We start from the raw sequence: 16,773 nt of genomic DNA on the forward strand, positions 1-16,773 counted from the left end.
GGGCAATGGGGCGGACCTCGGAAAATACGCAGCCGCAGGACCACCTGCAGAGCCGACTCCGCCCTGGAAGGGTGGGACGGTATGACATCGCGAATGGGAACGGGCGAAGAAGCTGATTGACAGGTGGTTTGACCAATGGGAAACGGATCTGCGGCGGCGCTGGTGGTTGTCCGGGTTACGAGGAGAGACGGAGACGTGGCAGCGAAGCGGGAGCTGACGGATCTCGGTTTGATTGAGGCCGTTGGTCTGTCACTTGTTTCTGGCCGATATGTGCTGTTACGGTACTTTGTTTGTTTACTCGCTGGTTTGTACTGTTGTCTTCAGTTATATTTCCGCGAAAGTAGTTGAAGACGTAAAGATAGAGGTTATATATAAGCCAGAAAATTGCCCCATGAAGAGCAAACGTGGAGATGCTCTTAATGCGCACTATGATGGTTACCTAGAAGACGGGTCGCAGATTTATTGCAGGTGAGCTGTCCTTCGGGGCAGTTTTTTGTTTGTCAGCGCTTCTATTATGTTTAACAGAGTGTTTGCAAATGCCAACAAGTTTGTCATACGTATTTAATTTTAGTTTGTAAGCCTTCTACTAAATTAGGTTCTGGGCGTTTTCTTAAATCCAGTTGCTATTTCGTATTCCAAACTATTTAGCTCGGTTTTGTTGCGCTCTTGCAGAGCGCTTCCAGAAAAGTCTGTGAACCTGTGTGAGTGACAATAGGAACTGCAGATGCTGGAGAATCCAAGATAAAGCGTAGAGCTGGATGAACACAGCAGGCCAAGCAGCATCTCAGGAGCACAAAAGCTGACGTTTCGTGTCTAGACCCTTTTTTGTGTCTCTCGCGCTCTCTCCCTCCCAAACACCGGCAGAATAGGTGTGTTAGGTCCCACTAGATTGGGTAGCAAATTGGGGGTGAAGCTGACATAAGACCAGCTATGAGCATGTTGACTTAAGTAGACTAAGAGAACTGAATGGCAACGTAGACTTAAAGAGCTGAATTGCCTCCTCCTGCTTCTACTTTTGTTCTTCCGCTCGAAACCAAACCTCAAAGAATTGTATCAGTGATAATGGGAACTGCAGATGCTGGAGAATCCAAGATAATGAAATGTGCGGCTGGATGAACACAGCAGGCCCAGCAGCATCTCAGGAGCACAAAAGCTGACGTTTCGGGCCTTCAAAATCTCCCCTTCCCCCACCGCATCCCAAAACCAGCCCAGTTCATCCCCTCCCCCCACTGCACCACACAACCAGCCCAGCTCTTCCCCTCCACCAACTGCATCCCAAAACCAGTCCAACCTGTCTCTGCCTCCCTAACCTGTTCTTCCTCTCACCCATCCCTTCCTCCCACCCCAAGCCGCACCTCCATCTCCTACCTACCAACCTCATCCCACCTCCCTGGCCTGTCTGTCTTCCCTGAACTGACCTATCCCCTCCCTACCTCCCCACCTATACTCTCCTCTCCACCTAACTTCTTTTCTCTCCATCTTTGGTCCGCCTCCCCCTCTCTCCCTATTTATTCCAGAACCCTCACCCCATCCCCCTCGCTGATGAAGGGTCTAGGCCCGAAACGTCAGCTGTTGTGCTCCTGAGATGCTGCTGGGCCTGCTGTGTTCATCCAGCCTCATATTTCATTATCTCAAAGAATTGTAATCAATTTGTGAGGTGTGACATTCCGTTTGTGAAGCCATGTTGCCTCTGCTTGATGACGTTATCTTTTTCCACGTACTTTGCTACTACATCCGTAATAGATTCCAACATTTTCCCAACAGCAGATAGTTACTTGTTCTTTTTGTCTCCTTTTCCTTTTGACATAAAAGTATTACATTGACAGTTTTCCAAACTCTCAGGATTACTCCAGAATCTAAGGATTCCTGTAAGATTATTAATAGTGTATCCATTAACTCTGTAAGTTAGGTGGAGAGGAGAGTATAGGTGGGGAGGTAGGGAGGGGATAGGTCAGTTCAGGGAAGACAGACAGGCCAGGGAGGTGGGATGAGGTTGGTAGGTAGGAGATGGAGGTGCGGCTTGGGGTGGGAGGAAGGGATGGGTGAGAGGAAGAACAGGTTAGGGAGGCAGAGACAGGTTGGACTGGTTTTGGGATGCAGTTGGTGGAGGGGAAGAGCTGGGCTGGTTGTGTGGTGCAGTGGGGGGAGGGGATGAACTGGGCTGGTTTTGGGATGCGGTGGGGGAAGGGGAGATTTTGAAGGCCCGAAACGTCAGCTTTTGTGCTCCTGAGATGCTGCTGGGCCTGCTGTGTTCATCCAGCCTCACATTTTATTATCTTGGAATCTCCAGCATCTGCAGTTCCCATTATCTCTTATTTATTTTCCTTCAAGTTTTCTGTAAGTCCATAAGACAAAGGAGTGAAAGTAAGGCCATTTGGCCCATTGAGCCCACTCAGCCATTTAATCATGGCTGATGGGCATTTCAACTCCACTTTCCTGCACTCTCCCCATAGCCCTTGATTCCTTGTGAGATCAAGAATTTATCAATCTCCACCTTGAGACATTTAACGTCCCGGGCTCCACTGCGCTCCATGGCAATGAATTCCACAAGTCCGCTACTTTCTGGCTGAAGAAATGTCTCCTCATTTCTGTTTTAAATTTACCCCCTCTAATTATAAGGCTGTGCCCACAGGTCCTAGTCTCCCCGCCTAACGGAAACAACTTCACAGCATCCACCCTTTCTAATCCATGCACTATCTTGTAAGTTTCTATTAGCTCTCCCCTCAAGCTTCTAAACTCTAATGAATACAATCCCAGGATCCTCAGCCGTTCATCGTACATTAAACCTACCATTCCAGGGATCATCCGTGTGAATCTCTGCTGGACACACTCCAGCGCCAGTATGTCCTTCCTGAGGTGTGGGCCCCAAAATTGGACACACTGTTCTAAATGGGGTGTAACTACAGCTTTATAAAGTCTCAGAAGCATGTCACTGTCTTTATATTCCAATCCTCTTGAGATAAACGACAACATTTCATTCGCTTTCTTAATCACGGACTCTACCTGCAAGTTAACCTTTAGAGAATCCTGGACCAACCCTCCCAGATCCCTTTGTACTTCTGCTTTACGAATTTTCTCACCATTTAGAAAATAGTCCATGCCTATATTATTTTTACCAAAGTGCAAAACCTCAGATTTGCTCACGTTGAATTTGATCAGCCATTTCCTGGACCACTCTCCTAAACTGTCTAAATCTTCTGCAGCCTCCCCACCTCCTCAGTACTACCTGCCTGACCACCTATCTTCGTATCATCAGCAAACTTCGCCAGAATGCCCCCAGTCACTTCATCCAGATCATTAATATATAAAGTGAACAGCTGCGGCCCCAACACTGAACCCTGTGGGGTTGTCGTTGCCATTCCGAAAAAGAGCCTTTTATATCAACTCTCTGCCTTCTGTCAGACAGCCAATCCTCAATCCAAGCCAGTAGTTCACCTCGAGCACCATGGGCCCTCACCTTACTCAGCAGTCTCCCGTGAGGCACCTTAGAAAAGGCCTTTCGGAAGTCTAGATTGATAACATCCACTGGGTTTCCCCGGTCTAACCTACTTGTTACCACTTCAAGAATTCTAACAGGTTTGTCAGGCTCGACCTCCCCTTTCTAAATCCATGTTGACTTGTTCTAACCTGACCCTGCACTTCCAAGAATTTAGAAATCTCATCCTTAACAATGGATTCTAGAATTTTACCAAAAACTGAGGTTAGGCTAATCGGCCTATAATTTTCCATCTTTTGTCTTGATCCTTTCTTAAACAAGGGGGTTACAAACACGATTTTCCAATCATCTGGGACTTTCCCTGACTCCGGTGAGTTTTGAAAGATCACAACCAAAGCCTCCACTGTTTCCTCAGCCACCTCCCCCAGAACTCTAGGATGTAGCCCATCGAGGCCAGGAGATTTATCAATTTTTAGACCTTTTAGCTTTTTTAGCACTTTCTCTTTTGTAATGCCAACCATACTCAACTCTGCGCCTTGACTCTCCTTAATGGTTGAGATACTACTCATGTCTTCCACTGTGAAGACTGACACAAAGTAAAGTTCTTCAGCTATTTCCTTATCTTCCATCACTACCCTTCCAGCATCAATTTCGAGCGGCCCAATGTCTGCTTTTGCCTCTCGTTTGTTTCTTATGTATTGAAAGAAACTTTTACTATCATTCTAATATTACTAGCTAGCCTGCCTTCATATTTGATCCTCTCCTTCCTTATTTCTCTTTTTGTTATCCTTTGTTTGTTTTTGTAGCCTTCCCAATCTTCTGATTTCCTAGTGCTCTTGGCCATTTATAATTTTCTATGGAATATTAAGCCAGTTACATCTTATTCAACAAGATAGAATAGGTTGTGTTTTTCCAATGAGATCAATAGAGTACAAATTGAAATGCATGTGATTTCAAAAGACCTCCATCTACAGGACTTCAGGGAAACACCTCTTTGGAGGAGCTGGAACCTGCACATTTCTGCACTTAAATGCAGATCACGTAAGTTGCTGTCAGTTTCAGTTGTAATGACAGTGAAAGGTAACCACATGTGCCATCATTACTGATACAAAGTCAGGCAATATTCATGATGTAACAAGTACTTCCATTTGTGGCCTTTCACTACATTAACTTTCTAGCTGCAGAATATGTCATTTGCCTTCCCTCTGTTTCTTTCCGATTATGCTAATGAAGATTACTTATTTGTCTCTCCATGGTTTTGAAGAAAAGTGAATATATCTTAAACATTAATCATTTGTTCCTGGATTTGTGGTGAATTACCAGTTTTCCTTTTAATTGCCAGATATTCTAAGGAGTGGCAATGACAGTCGGGTTGTAATAGAGCCACAGAGATCATTCACTTATGCTTTTCAGTGAGAATTGAGCAGAATTTTATTTTCATCCTCAAAGTAACTAGTATACTCTATGTTCCAGGGATTCCTTTTGAAAGTCAGAATTTGCATAATACGTATATACTGAGCAACTGAAGCATTCTGTGAACAGTTTAGAACTTTGTTCTGTTAAGTAACTGACTCAATAGAAAATCCTTAGGTTGGATTGAATTGTGGCAAGTCACAAATCTTATTGATCAAAGGGAATATAAATATCTGTACGCTCTGACATGCTATTTTTTCAGTTGAAAAAGGTTTGTGATGGGAAATGATTGGCTTGAGAATTGGTAAGTGAGAACTTAAAATTAATAATCCACAAAATGTTATACATTTTTGTTTTTAAAAATGTTATTTTTAAATTCTGTATGAAATAAAATCAAATCATTCAAATGTAGTAAATATGAGCTCTTCCAGTTCGTTGTAGCCTAATATACATCATTATTTACCCACAAAGGAATTAAAATTAAATTCCATTGTGTTGCCACCTCACCATTTAACATTTTGAATAGATTGGCATGTTGTTGAGTTACCATTTTTCTGAATAATTCATATCATAGTAATGGCAGTTATTACTCTTTAACCTGGCTTTAAGGCTGTAGGAAATTCAACCTCGAACGAGCTGTGCATTTGAACTTGCATTTTAATGCTGAACATATATTTGTATTTCTTTACAAAATTAAACATCAATGGCTTTCTTTATCATTATCACCTAAAATAAAGTGAAGATAAATGTGATTATCTCTCCCTCTCCCTCTCCCTTTCCCTTTCTACTTCCAGTTCTTGCACTATTACATTTCTTGCACCATGCTTTAAAGTTGTTTTCTTTAATAATATGGCTTCTTTAAAATCAGCCAAGCGCTTGAATTTTGCAGTCAGTGAAAACCCAGACTCCGTTGTGGGACGTGATCATACATGAGACTAGGTCAGTCTCTGCTGTGAGTTATGCAATGTGTTGAATATGTTTCTTTGTATTAAATTGTTCAACTAGAAAGAAATTAAAATTAGTTTCCATTTGTATAGTCACCTGATAGACCATTTAACATTTTAATTATATTGGCTTAAGTTGTTCAGTCGCCATTTTTCACAGAAAAAGCTTTCGTCATTGTGAAAAAATGGATAAACTAGATTTTCTTGTTTAGCAATATTGAAACAAATCAATATAATATCACCTCCAAACCCCATCCCCTTCCCACAGAATCGTGCCATACAATCGCAGAAGCTTTTTCTTTAAATTTCTGTCTGCTCATTGTCCGAGGTCCCAATCTCTGCTTCCAGGTAAAAGAGTGATTTCCTTTTATTATTAATTTGGTGTACTGTATTTGCCGCTTACCATGCAGTACTCTTATAATCACTGTAAGACACTGAACAAATTATTTGACCTCTGCTTAGTGAGCAAGCAGGACCTTGATCTTTCCTTTGCTTGCCATTTTAATTCACCACTTGCTCTCAATCTCCTATTTCTGTTCTCAATCTGCTGTAAACTCCCTTGGAACCCAGCTCAGCTTGAGATCAGCACTTCGTCCTCTGATTAGGCTGTCTAAAGGTTTCCGGACTGAACTTCAAACTATGAACTCCGTCCTCCTAATTTGATTATTTTTGCAAGTATCAGTCTGTTCTTGCTTTCAATCAGACTCGTCCTGCTTTCCACCATAAAGCATACGCTAGACAAACGCTGCATCCATTACTGTTCCCTTTGCCTTTTGTATTCCTTAGTTATTTTATCCGTTCAATTTTTAAACTGTTTGTGATCTTCCCTTTGATTCTACCTGACATGCTGTACTCTTTTTCAACAGCAAAGTAAAACTACCATATTTCTACATCTCTGTTCCAAACGAGTCATATTGGACTTGAAATGTTAACTCATTTCAGAACATAGAACGTAGAACAGTACAGCACAGAACAGGCCCTTCAGCCCACAATGTTGTGCCGACCATTGATCCTCATGTATGCACCCTCAAATTTCTGTGACCATATACATGTCCAGCAGTCTCTTAAATGACCCCAATGACCTTGCTTCCACAACTGCTGCTGGCAACGCATTCCATGCTCTCACAACTCTCTGCGTAAAGAACCTGCCTCTGACATCCCCTCTATACTTTCCACCAACCAGCTTAAAACTATGACCCCTCGTGCTAGCCATTTCTGCCCTGGGAAATAGTCTCTGGCTATCAACTCTATCTATGCCTCTCATTATCTTGTATACCTCAATTAGGTCCCCTCTCCTCCTCCTTTTCTCCAATGAAAAGAGACCGAGCTCAGTCAACCTCTCTTCATAAGATAAGCCCTCCAGTCCAGGCAGCATCCTGGTAAACCTCCTCTGAACCCTCTCCAAAGCATCCACATCTTTCCTATAATAGGGCGCCCAGAACTGGACGCAGTATTCCAAGTGCGGTCTAACCAAAGTTTTATAGAGCTGCAACAATATCTCACGACTCTTAAACTCAATCCCCCTGTTAATGAAAGCCAAAACACCATATGCTTTCTTAACAATCCTGTCCACTTGGGTGGCCATTTTAAGGGATCTATGTATCTGCACACCAAGATCCCTCTGTTCCTCCACGCTGCCAAGAATCCTATCCTTAATCCTGTACTCAGCTTTCAAATTCGACCTTCCAAAATGCATCACCTCGCATTTATCCAGGTTGAACTCCATCTGCCACCTCTCAGCCCATCTCTGCGTCCTGTCAATGTCCCGCTGCAGCCTACAACAGCCCTCTACACTGTCAACGACACCTCCGACCTTTGTGTCGTCTGCAAACTTGCTGACCCATCCTTCAATCCCCTCGTCCAAGTCATTAATAAAAATTACAAACAGTAGAGGCCCAAGGACAGAGCCCTGTGGAACCCCACTCACCACTGACTTCCAGGCAGAATACTTTCCTTCTACTACCACTCGCTGTCTTCTGTTGGCCAGCCAATTCTGTATTCAGACAGCTAAGTTCCCCTGTATCCCATTCCTCCTGACCTTCTGAATGAGCCTACCATGGGGAACCTTATCAAATGCCTTACTGAAGTCCATATACACCACATCCACAGCTCGACCCTCATCAACTTTTCTAGTCACATCCTCAAAAAACTCGATAAGGTTTGTAAGGCATGACCTACCCCTCACAAAGCCGTGTTGACTGTATTTGATCAAGCCATGCTCTTCCAGATGGTCATAAATCTTATCCCTCAGAATCCTTTCTAACACCTTGCAGACAACAGACGTGAGACTTACCGGTCTATAATTGCCGGGGATTTCCCTATTTCCTTTCTTGAAGAGAGGAATTACATTTGCCTCTCTCCAGTCCTCGGGTACGACTCCAGTGGAGAGCGAGGATGCAAAGATCTTCACAAGTGGCGAAGCAATTGCATTTCTTGCTTCCCAAAGCAGCCGAGGACAAATCTGGTCCGGGCCTGGCGACTTGTCAATCTTAATGTTTGACAAAATTTTCAGCACATCAGCTTCCTCTATCTCTGTCCATTCCAGCATGCACACCTGCTCTTCAAAGGTTTCATTCACTACAAAGTTCGTTTCTTTCGTAAAGACAGAAGCAAAAAACTCATTTAGGGCTTCCCCTACCTCCTCAGACTCCACACACAAGTTCCCTATGCTATCCCTGATCGGCCCTACTCTTTCTTTGATCATTCTCTTATTCCTCACGTAAGTGTAAAATGCCTTTGTGTTTTCCCGGATTCCTTCTGCCAAGCCTTTCTCGTGCCCCCTCCTGGCTCTCCTCAGACCATTTTTGAGCTCCTTCCTTGCCTGCATGTAATCCTCTCTAGCTGAACTTGACCCTAGCTTCCTCCACCTTATGTAAGCTACCTTCTTCCTTTTCACTAGAAGCTCCACCGCTCTCGTCATCCAAGGTTCCTTTATCTTACCCCTTCTTGCCTGTCTCAGAGGGACATATTTACTCATCACTCCCAACAACTGTTCCTTAAACAGTCTCCACATGTCTATAGTTCCCTTATCATGGAACAACTGCTCCCAGTCCATGCTTCCTAACTCATGTCTAATCGCATCATAGTTTCCTCTTCCCCAATTAAATATCCTCCCATTTTGCCTAATCCTCTCCTTCTCCATAGCTATGTAGAATGTGAGGCAGTTATGGTCACTATCACCAAAATGCTCTCCCACCACAAGATCTGATACCTGCCCCGGCTCGTTTCCGAGCACCAAGTCTAGAATGGCCTCTCCCCTCGTCGGCCTGTCAACGTACTGCGTCAGGAAACCCTCCTGAACACACCTTACAAAAACAGCTCCATTCAAATCTTCTGCTCGAAGGAGGTTCCAATCAATATTAGGAAAGTTAAAGTCACCCATTACAACAACCCTACTGCGTGCACACTTTTCCAAAATCTGTCGACCTATGCTTTCTTCAATCTCCCTGCTGCTATTGGGGGGCCTGTAGTAAACCCCTAACGAGGTGACTACTCCCTTGCTGTTCCTAATTTCCACCCATACTGACTCAGTAGGCAGATCTTCCCCGACAATGGAAGCTTCTGTAGCTGTGATACCCTCTCTGATTAGTAGTGCTACACCCCCTCCTCTTTTTCCCCCCTCCCTATTCTTTTTAAATGTTCTAAACCCTGGAAGATCCAGCAACCATTCCTGCCCATGAGAAACCCATGTCTCTGTTATGGCCACAACATCATAGCACCAGGTACTGATCCATGCTCTAAGTTCATCACTTTTATTCCTGATACTCCTTGCATTAAAGCAAACACACTTTAACCGATCCCTTGGTTCCTTCCCAGGAAAATCCTTCCCACTAGCTGGTCTACCTCTTGCTACTGCCTCACCTGCATCAACGCTCACCTCTGGTATACAGCTCAGGTCCCCACCCCCCTGCCATACTAGTTTAAACCCTCTCAAACTACTCGAGCAAACCTTCCACCCAGGACATTGGTCCCCTTCCAGTTCAGATGCAACCCGTCCTTCTTGTACAGGTCCCACCTTCCCCAGAAGGCATCCCAATTATCTACATATCTGAAGCCCTCCCTCCTACACCAGCTGCGTAGCCACGTGTTCAGCTGCGCCCGCTCCCTGTTCCTCACCTCGCTATCTCGTGGCACCGGTAGTAAACCAGAGAACACTACTCTGTTCGTCCTGCTCTGCAGCTTCCATCCTAACTCCCTGAAATCACTTTTTATATCCTCAATCCTATTTCTGGCTATATCATTTGTGCCAATATGTAACACAATTTCTGGCTGTTCGCCCTCCCCTTTTAGAACCTTATACACCCGATCGGAGACGTCCCGGACCCTGGCACCAGGGAGGCAACATACCTTCCGGGAATCCCGATCTTGACCACAAAATCTCCTGTCGATTCCCCTAACTATCGAGTCCCCTACCACGAGTACTTTTCTATTCTGCCCCCTTCCCTTCTTTGCCACAGTGTCAGGCTCAGTGCCAGAGAACTGACTACTATGGCTTTCCTCTGGTAGGTCATCCCCCCCAGCAGTATCCAAAACGGTATACTTATTGCTGAGGGGAATGCCCACAGGGGATCTCTGCACTGTCTGTCCGTCCCCTTTCCTCCCCCTAACTGTAACCCATCTATCCTCGTCCTGAGCCTTAGGAGTGACCAACTCCCGATAACTCCCCTCAATTACCCCCTCTGCCGCCCGAATGATCCGTAGTTCATCCAGCTCCAGCTCCATTTCCCTAACACGGTTTTCAAGGAGCTGTAGTTGGGTGCACTTCCCGCAGATGTAGCCAGCGGAGACGTGTGCCACATCTCCCAACTGCCACATTCTGCAGGAGGAGCAAGCAACTGCCCTAGCATCCATACCCCACTTATCTGAACACCCACTCAATACTAAAGTAGAAAGCTTACGTCAAGTAATAATAACAAATTAATAACAAACTTATATTCAATAGAGAAAGTTTAGAATGAACCTTACCTTATTAACTCTAGAAATGCTGCCAAGCCTGCTAATTTTTACCAACTTTTTGTTTTTATTTCAGATATGCATACAGGTGATTTCTACATTTTATGTAGTAATTTAGAATGGTTTCTGAATTTATTTCATAGAGATACTTGTATTCGGATAAAGTTTTATTGATCTTAATGAAGACGTCTCTCAAAATATAAGTTATCAGGATTTAGAAAACTGATACACTCTCAATTTGGTGAACTTACAAGACAGAACATCAACATAAATGATAAATAGCTTTATATGTTTTACGAGTAGTTCTGTTTTGCTTGAACTATGCTTTAAGTATTGAGTATCAAACTTGGCGTGTGTTTTATAGTTTTATTCATTGATTGAATGTGGGCATCACTGGCTGAGAGTGCATTTATCGACCTTGAGAAGGTGTTGGTGAGCTGCCTTCTAGAACAACTGTACTCCGAGTGATGTAGATATAGTTCCAATGCAATTAGGAAGAGAGTTCCAGGAAATCGACCCAGCAACATTAAATAAACGCTCTGAATACATTTCCAGCCTGCTTTTATGGTCCAAAAATGTTATTGCTGTTATACTATGTAGGAAGAAAAAGCCTAATTTTGCTTTATAATTTGCTTTGGGATCTAGTTTATCTGCAGAACAGTTTTCATAAAAATTTTACCTTTTTACTTTGGATTTGTTGAACCTAATTGAGAAAATATTTCATTTTATTTCTGCAGTCGTACAAACAATGACGGCCATCCTAAGTGGTTTATACTTGGTGTTGGGCAAGTAATAAAAGGATTAGACATTGGTATGGATGGTATGTGTGAAGGGGAGAAAAGAAAATTAACTATACCACCTTCCCTGGCATTTGGAGCAATTGCTAGAGGTAATATCTAAATGCAATTTCACAAATTGTCCAGTTTACGCTTTCAATTCGTATTAATGAAGACTACATTAATTTAATATAAATGGCATAATTCCTCCCATTTTGCCTTGTCGACCAACACTAAATGTATAACACAGTAACAGCATGTACGTTACTGCTTCACACTTGGAATTCAAAACAGTAATGACTTAATGAATGCTACTTAACAATGTGGAATATTTTGGCCTTTTTTAACATTATCTTTGAATAAATGAGAAACTAAAACTGTTGAAATTTTTGCAGTGTACGATATTACTTCCTACACTTTTGTCCTAAGGCATGTTGGAATGTTCTGGGCATGGATTTGCTGTATAATCAATTCTAACAATTATATTTACTACCTTTCACATATAGTACTTAGTTGTACTTCTATGTTGCCTTGACTAATTGGTGATGCCTCACTATTGACTGTTTAAAATTTTGTGCAGTTCCTAAGAAGATGCTTTTCCATCTGCATGATCCATTGATAACTTTTGAGCAATTATGCATGCTGAAAAAGGTGAGCCTCTAGTGTTGCTGGAATAGAACGCGTGTATCTATTTCTACATGGTGCATACTTTAAACATTGGAAAGGATCACTAACTTTACTAATACCAATGAAAATAATTGACTATTGACCAAGAGATTAATAAAGAATTACAATAAGGATTGTATGGTTCAAAAGAAAATTGCATCACCATGTCAGTTATGCAAGTTTGGCATAGCCATCGTACTAAGCACCAATAATAAAAACTACAAGATGGTGGATATAACAGTAGATTTGGTTTTAATGTTAGCATAATAGCACAGTGAGCTAAAAGGCTGGATCCAGAATAGGCAGAGCAAGTTTCAAAAAAATGAGTCGTATACAAAGAAGTGTGATATTAAAATAGATTATGTAAGGAGACCAATGATAAAAGGCTGGAAAGAAAGAGTTAGTTTTTTTTTTTTTCTTTGGTGGATTAAGCCACAACCTATACTTAAGTAGGTATTTCTTTTTCATTTGGAAGTAAGACTGCACTTTTGTTGTACATGTTGTGATCTTGAAAGTTTGGCATATCAAAAATTCCATTAACGTTGGGTAAGTAGGAAATCTTACTGTAAGGAGAGCTTTTCCATGTGTCCTTCTGCACCATTTACATAATTGGTATCTGAAGATCAAGATTTGCTCTGTCTTTAAATCGAGATTCCTTTTTTTTTTCTATTTTTCTAATCAATCTGTCCAGAGATGATGTACACATTTAGAGCAGGTGGAACTCGAACCTGGGCCTCCTGACCCAGGGATAGGAACGCCTCTGCTGCACCACAAGTGAGCCCCCTTAAATTAAGATTTTCTAATTTACCTTTTTTCTTGTTCAGAGATGTTATTACGAACCTCTAGAGCTGATGGGACTTCAACCCAGGCCTCCTAGTCCAGGAGTAGGGACGCTATCATTGTGTCACAAATGGGCCCAAAGAACACATCCTTAATTATGCACTGCCCACCTGGGATATAGCATTGAAAAACTGACATTCATAATGGTGATCCAGAATCAGTCACAGTTGAGCATTGACCCCAAACTCGTGCCAGTCCTGATTAGGGTACTCTTTTTTTTTCCCTCAATGAGTCACAAGTAGCTGTTTGTTGAGTTATTGCACTAAGCAGCACCTCTGAGAAGGTAATCTCTGTGGTGTGTACAGTCTTTACAAGGTCTTGTGGGATCTTCAACAGGCACTGTCCTGGTGTGATATTTAGTGGTGTGCACAGGATTGGATGATTAACCTGATGATATCGTAGTGTTAATACTAAATGGAAAGAGATTCATTACAATACCATGGTGTTGTAGGAAAGTAAACCAAAAGCAGACAAGTATTTTATGCATAATTACATCATCGGTAGGATGGAAAAGTGGATTAACTGTATTTGTGGAAATTGGCTGTGGTAAGGGATCAAAAGGTATGTAGCTAAAACTTTTTAATTCAATGAATCCCTACAGTTAGAAGCAGGCCATTTGTCCTGTCGAGTCCACGCCAACCCTCCAAAGAGCTTCCCACCCAGACAACCCTCTCCTCTAACCTTGTAACCCTGCATTTCCCTACAGTTAATCCACCTAGCCTCCACATCCCTGGACTGTGGGAAGAAACTGGAGCAAACCCGTGCAGACATGAGTAGAACGTTCAAACTCTACACAGACAGTCACCCAAGGGTGGAATCGAACCCTAGGCCCTGGTGCTGAGAGGCAGCAGTGCTAACTACTGAGCTACCATGTCACCCACTTTGGTATTGCGACAAGTTTCCCTCCTTTTAATTCTACCAGTGCACTGTCGCCAGGTCAATAATCCAACCTAAATACCAAAGGTGGACAGTGCCAGAAGGACTGCATGTTAATATATTAAGATCCTACAGGAGTTGAAAATCAAGATTTGAATTATTCTGGATTTCCGTCCTCATTTAATTATAGCTAAGCACCGAGTGCTAAATTCTTTTGCCATTCCTAAGTACTGTACAATTTTCCTCAAATGGTTTGGATTGCTTGTTGTCTGTTGGGTTCATGTATTCAATGATATCTGAGAATGAAAATCTGAAACATCAGGCCTTTGGTATTTGTTGGTGAATTAGATCATAACCTGACTTTTCCAAGGTGAAATGTTATAAACTGCCCTGGCCTTCCCAAATGAATGAAGGAAGAAACAATAGAAATCTTAATCTTTGTGGGGAAATGAAGTTTGGATGTAAATCAAGCATACCTTTGCATCCGAGAGAAATAACATTTGGTTTTCTACTCAGATAAGATACCCCCGAATTCAACCCTGATTTTCGAAACTGAACTTTATGCAGTGAGGCGAGGACCACGAAGTGTGGAATCTTTTCAGCTCATTGATTTGGATGGTGATAAAAAGCTTTCCCGTGATGAGGTATGCAAGGCTGATTACTTTGAAAAAGTTGATGACCCCAAACCTGAAATGATTTTGAAGTTTGTGTTTTCCATTACCACCCTTGAACTAATACGCATGGAAACTACATTGGTCGCAATGTGTGGTCTGACGGCAGGTAAATGCTTCGTACTGCTTCACCATAACAAAATTTGATAATGTCCCATTCGTGGCATTGGTAAACATGTGCAATTCTAATTAAAATCATTTAGCCTGTTGTGCCTGTTTCAGCTCCTTAGAGTTCATCTGACTTCCATTCTTTTTCCCATGTTTCTGTAATTGTATTTCATTCCAGCATTTGTTAATTTCTCTTTTGAATGTTATTATTGAATCTATTTCCACCAACGTTTCAGTTTTTAGTTTTGTCTTTTTCTGGAAAAGTCTGTCTTTTTGTTTCAGTGGCCTTTGGTTCTTTTGCCAGTCATTGTTTAAAATTTGTACCCTGCGCCAGTTCAGCAAAATTCTTCTTTAACCCTCAAAGGCTTTGACATCATTCTTGAAGTGTGGAGCCAAGAATTGTATACGGTATTCGAACTGAGTTCTAAACAGTGTATTATACACTGTAACTTCCTTTTCTTAATTATCTTTCCTTTAATAATGTTGATTCCATATGATTTTTATTAAGATTTCCAAGCTTCAAGGATTGGTATGAATACAATCGTAGGTCCCTATGTTTCTGCTCTCTTTAAAATTATTCTATTATGTTACATTCTTCCTCCCAAAATACTATTACTTCTTCACATTTCTCTGTTAAATTTCATCTGCCCATTTTACCAGCCGATGTCTTTTTGATGTCTGTTACTAACCATCTCACTTCTAAATTTCATTTCCATGAACAAAGTTTGAAATTATACCCTGCAGACTCAAGTCATTAATTTTATATCAAAAATAGCAATGTTCAAAACTGGACTCTTGGGAATCCCACTTAATATTTTCTTATCATCTGAAAAACAGCCATTCACGAATATTATAACAAAGTGTGAGTCTGAATGAACACACCAGGCCAAGCAGCATCTTAGGAGCACAAAAGCTGACATTTTGGGCCTAGAACATACATCAGAAAAGGAAGATGGGGCGAGGATTCTGAAATAAATAGACCTAGCCCTTCCCTACCTCCCCATCCACACTCTCCTCTCCACCTATTTTCTCCTCTATCCATCTTCAGTCCACCTCCCCCTCTCTCCCTATTTATTTCAGAATCCCCTCCCCATCCCCCTTTTCTGATGAAAGGTCTAGGCCCAAAACGTCAGCTTTTGTGCTCCTAAGATGCTGTGTGGCCTGCTGTGTTCATCCAGCCCTACACTTTGTTATCTTGCATTCACCACTATTGTCTGTTTTCTATTCCTTAGTCAATTCTTGTCCACACTGCTGTGAACCAATTCTCCGAGTCAGAATTGCAGTGACAGTGAGCGCAAGTGTTGTTGTCTGGACAAAGAGCTGTCTCCAGCTCTTGCCACCTGTCATTGTGTGGGAAGGATTTGCAGTTTGGTACTCAGTCTGTTTAGTTAGGTTTATGAATGCAGTAAATTGGGATTCAAACCCAGAACTTCTGACTCGGAAGCACGAACCATACTCACTGTAAGATCTCCCTTTGCACACTAATGCTGTCTTCTTAATCCCATTGGCATCTATTTTTTGACCAAACTGCTGTGTGGTACATAATCTTATACATCGCAACTGCATCAATCCTTTGGTACTGCTTTAAAACATCTGATTAACTCAAGTAATTTTTTAAAAATGAAACCTCTAATTGCCTTGCTTCTAAGCTGATTTAAGATTCATTCTTGTTTTTGTTTATTTCAGCTAAATACATATTTAGAGGAGGAGTTTAAGCGAGATAATAGGATTCAAGATTCTGGTCACAAAGAGCGTGTCCTCACTGATATTCTCGTAAAGAATGATCAAGATGGAGATGGCTACATTTCTGCCAGAGAGTATAATATTTTTCAGCATGATGAGCTGTAGCATTTCTGTGCCAAGATAATTTTACACTTACGTAACTGAAATGCAGTAATCCCACTAAGTATTTTTTAAAACAACTTGTTTTGCTACTTCAGAACAGTGTTTATTAGAATCTCTACCTTTTGATGTATTGAAATTACTTTTAAGCCCAAAGTAGAGACTGTGGAATTGAATCACTCCAGTTCATATTCAGGAAATTTTGGACTGTATTACAGCCATTCAAATAAATATTTTTAAATGATCAA

At 41.9% G+C, this 16,773-nt stretch overlaps 1 protein-coding gene across 1 annotated transcript; it reads left to right on the plus strand.

Annotated features, from left to right (window-relative positions):
• Positions 1-180: 180 nt before the first annotated feature.
• Positions 181-16,773, plus strand: fkbp7 (FKBP prolyl isomerase 7). Its single transcript, XM_048535359.1, has 4 exons — positions 181-468; positions 11,484-11,635; positions 14,421-14,548; positions 16,370-16,773. The coding sequence occupies exons 1-4, from the start codon at positions 269-271 to the stop codon at positions 16,529-16,531; spliced, it is 642 nt and encodes a 213-aa protein (XP_048391316.1). The 5' UTR covers positions 181-268; the 3' UTR covers positions 16,532-16,773.

Source organism: Stegostoma tigrinum, chromosome 7 (assembly GCF_030684315.1).
Source record: "Stegostoma tigrinum isolate sSteTig4 chromosome 7, sSteTig4.hap1, whole genome shotgun sequence".
NCBI lineage: Eukaryota > Metazoa > Chordata > Chondrichthyes > Orectolobiformes > Stegostomatidae > Stegostoma > Stegostoma tigrinum.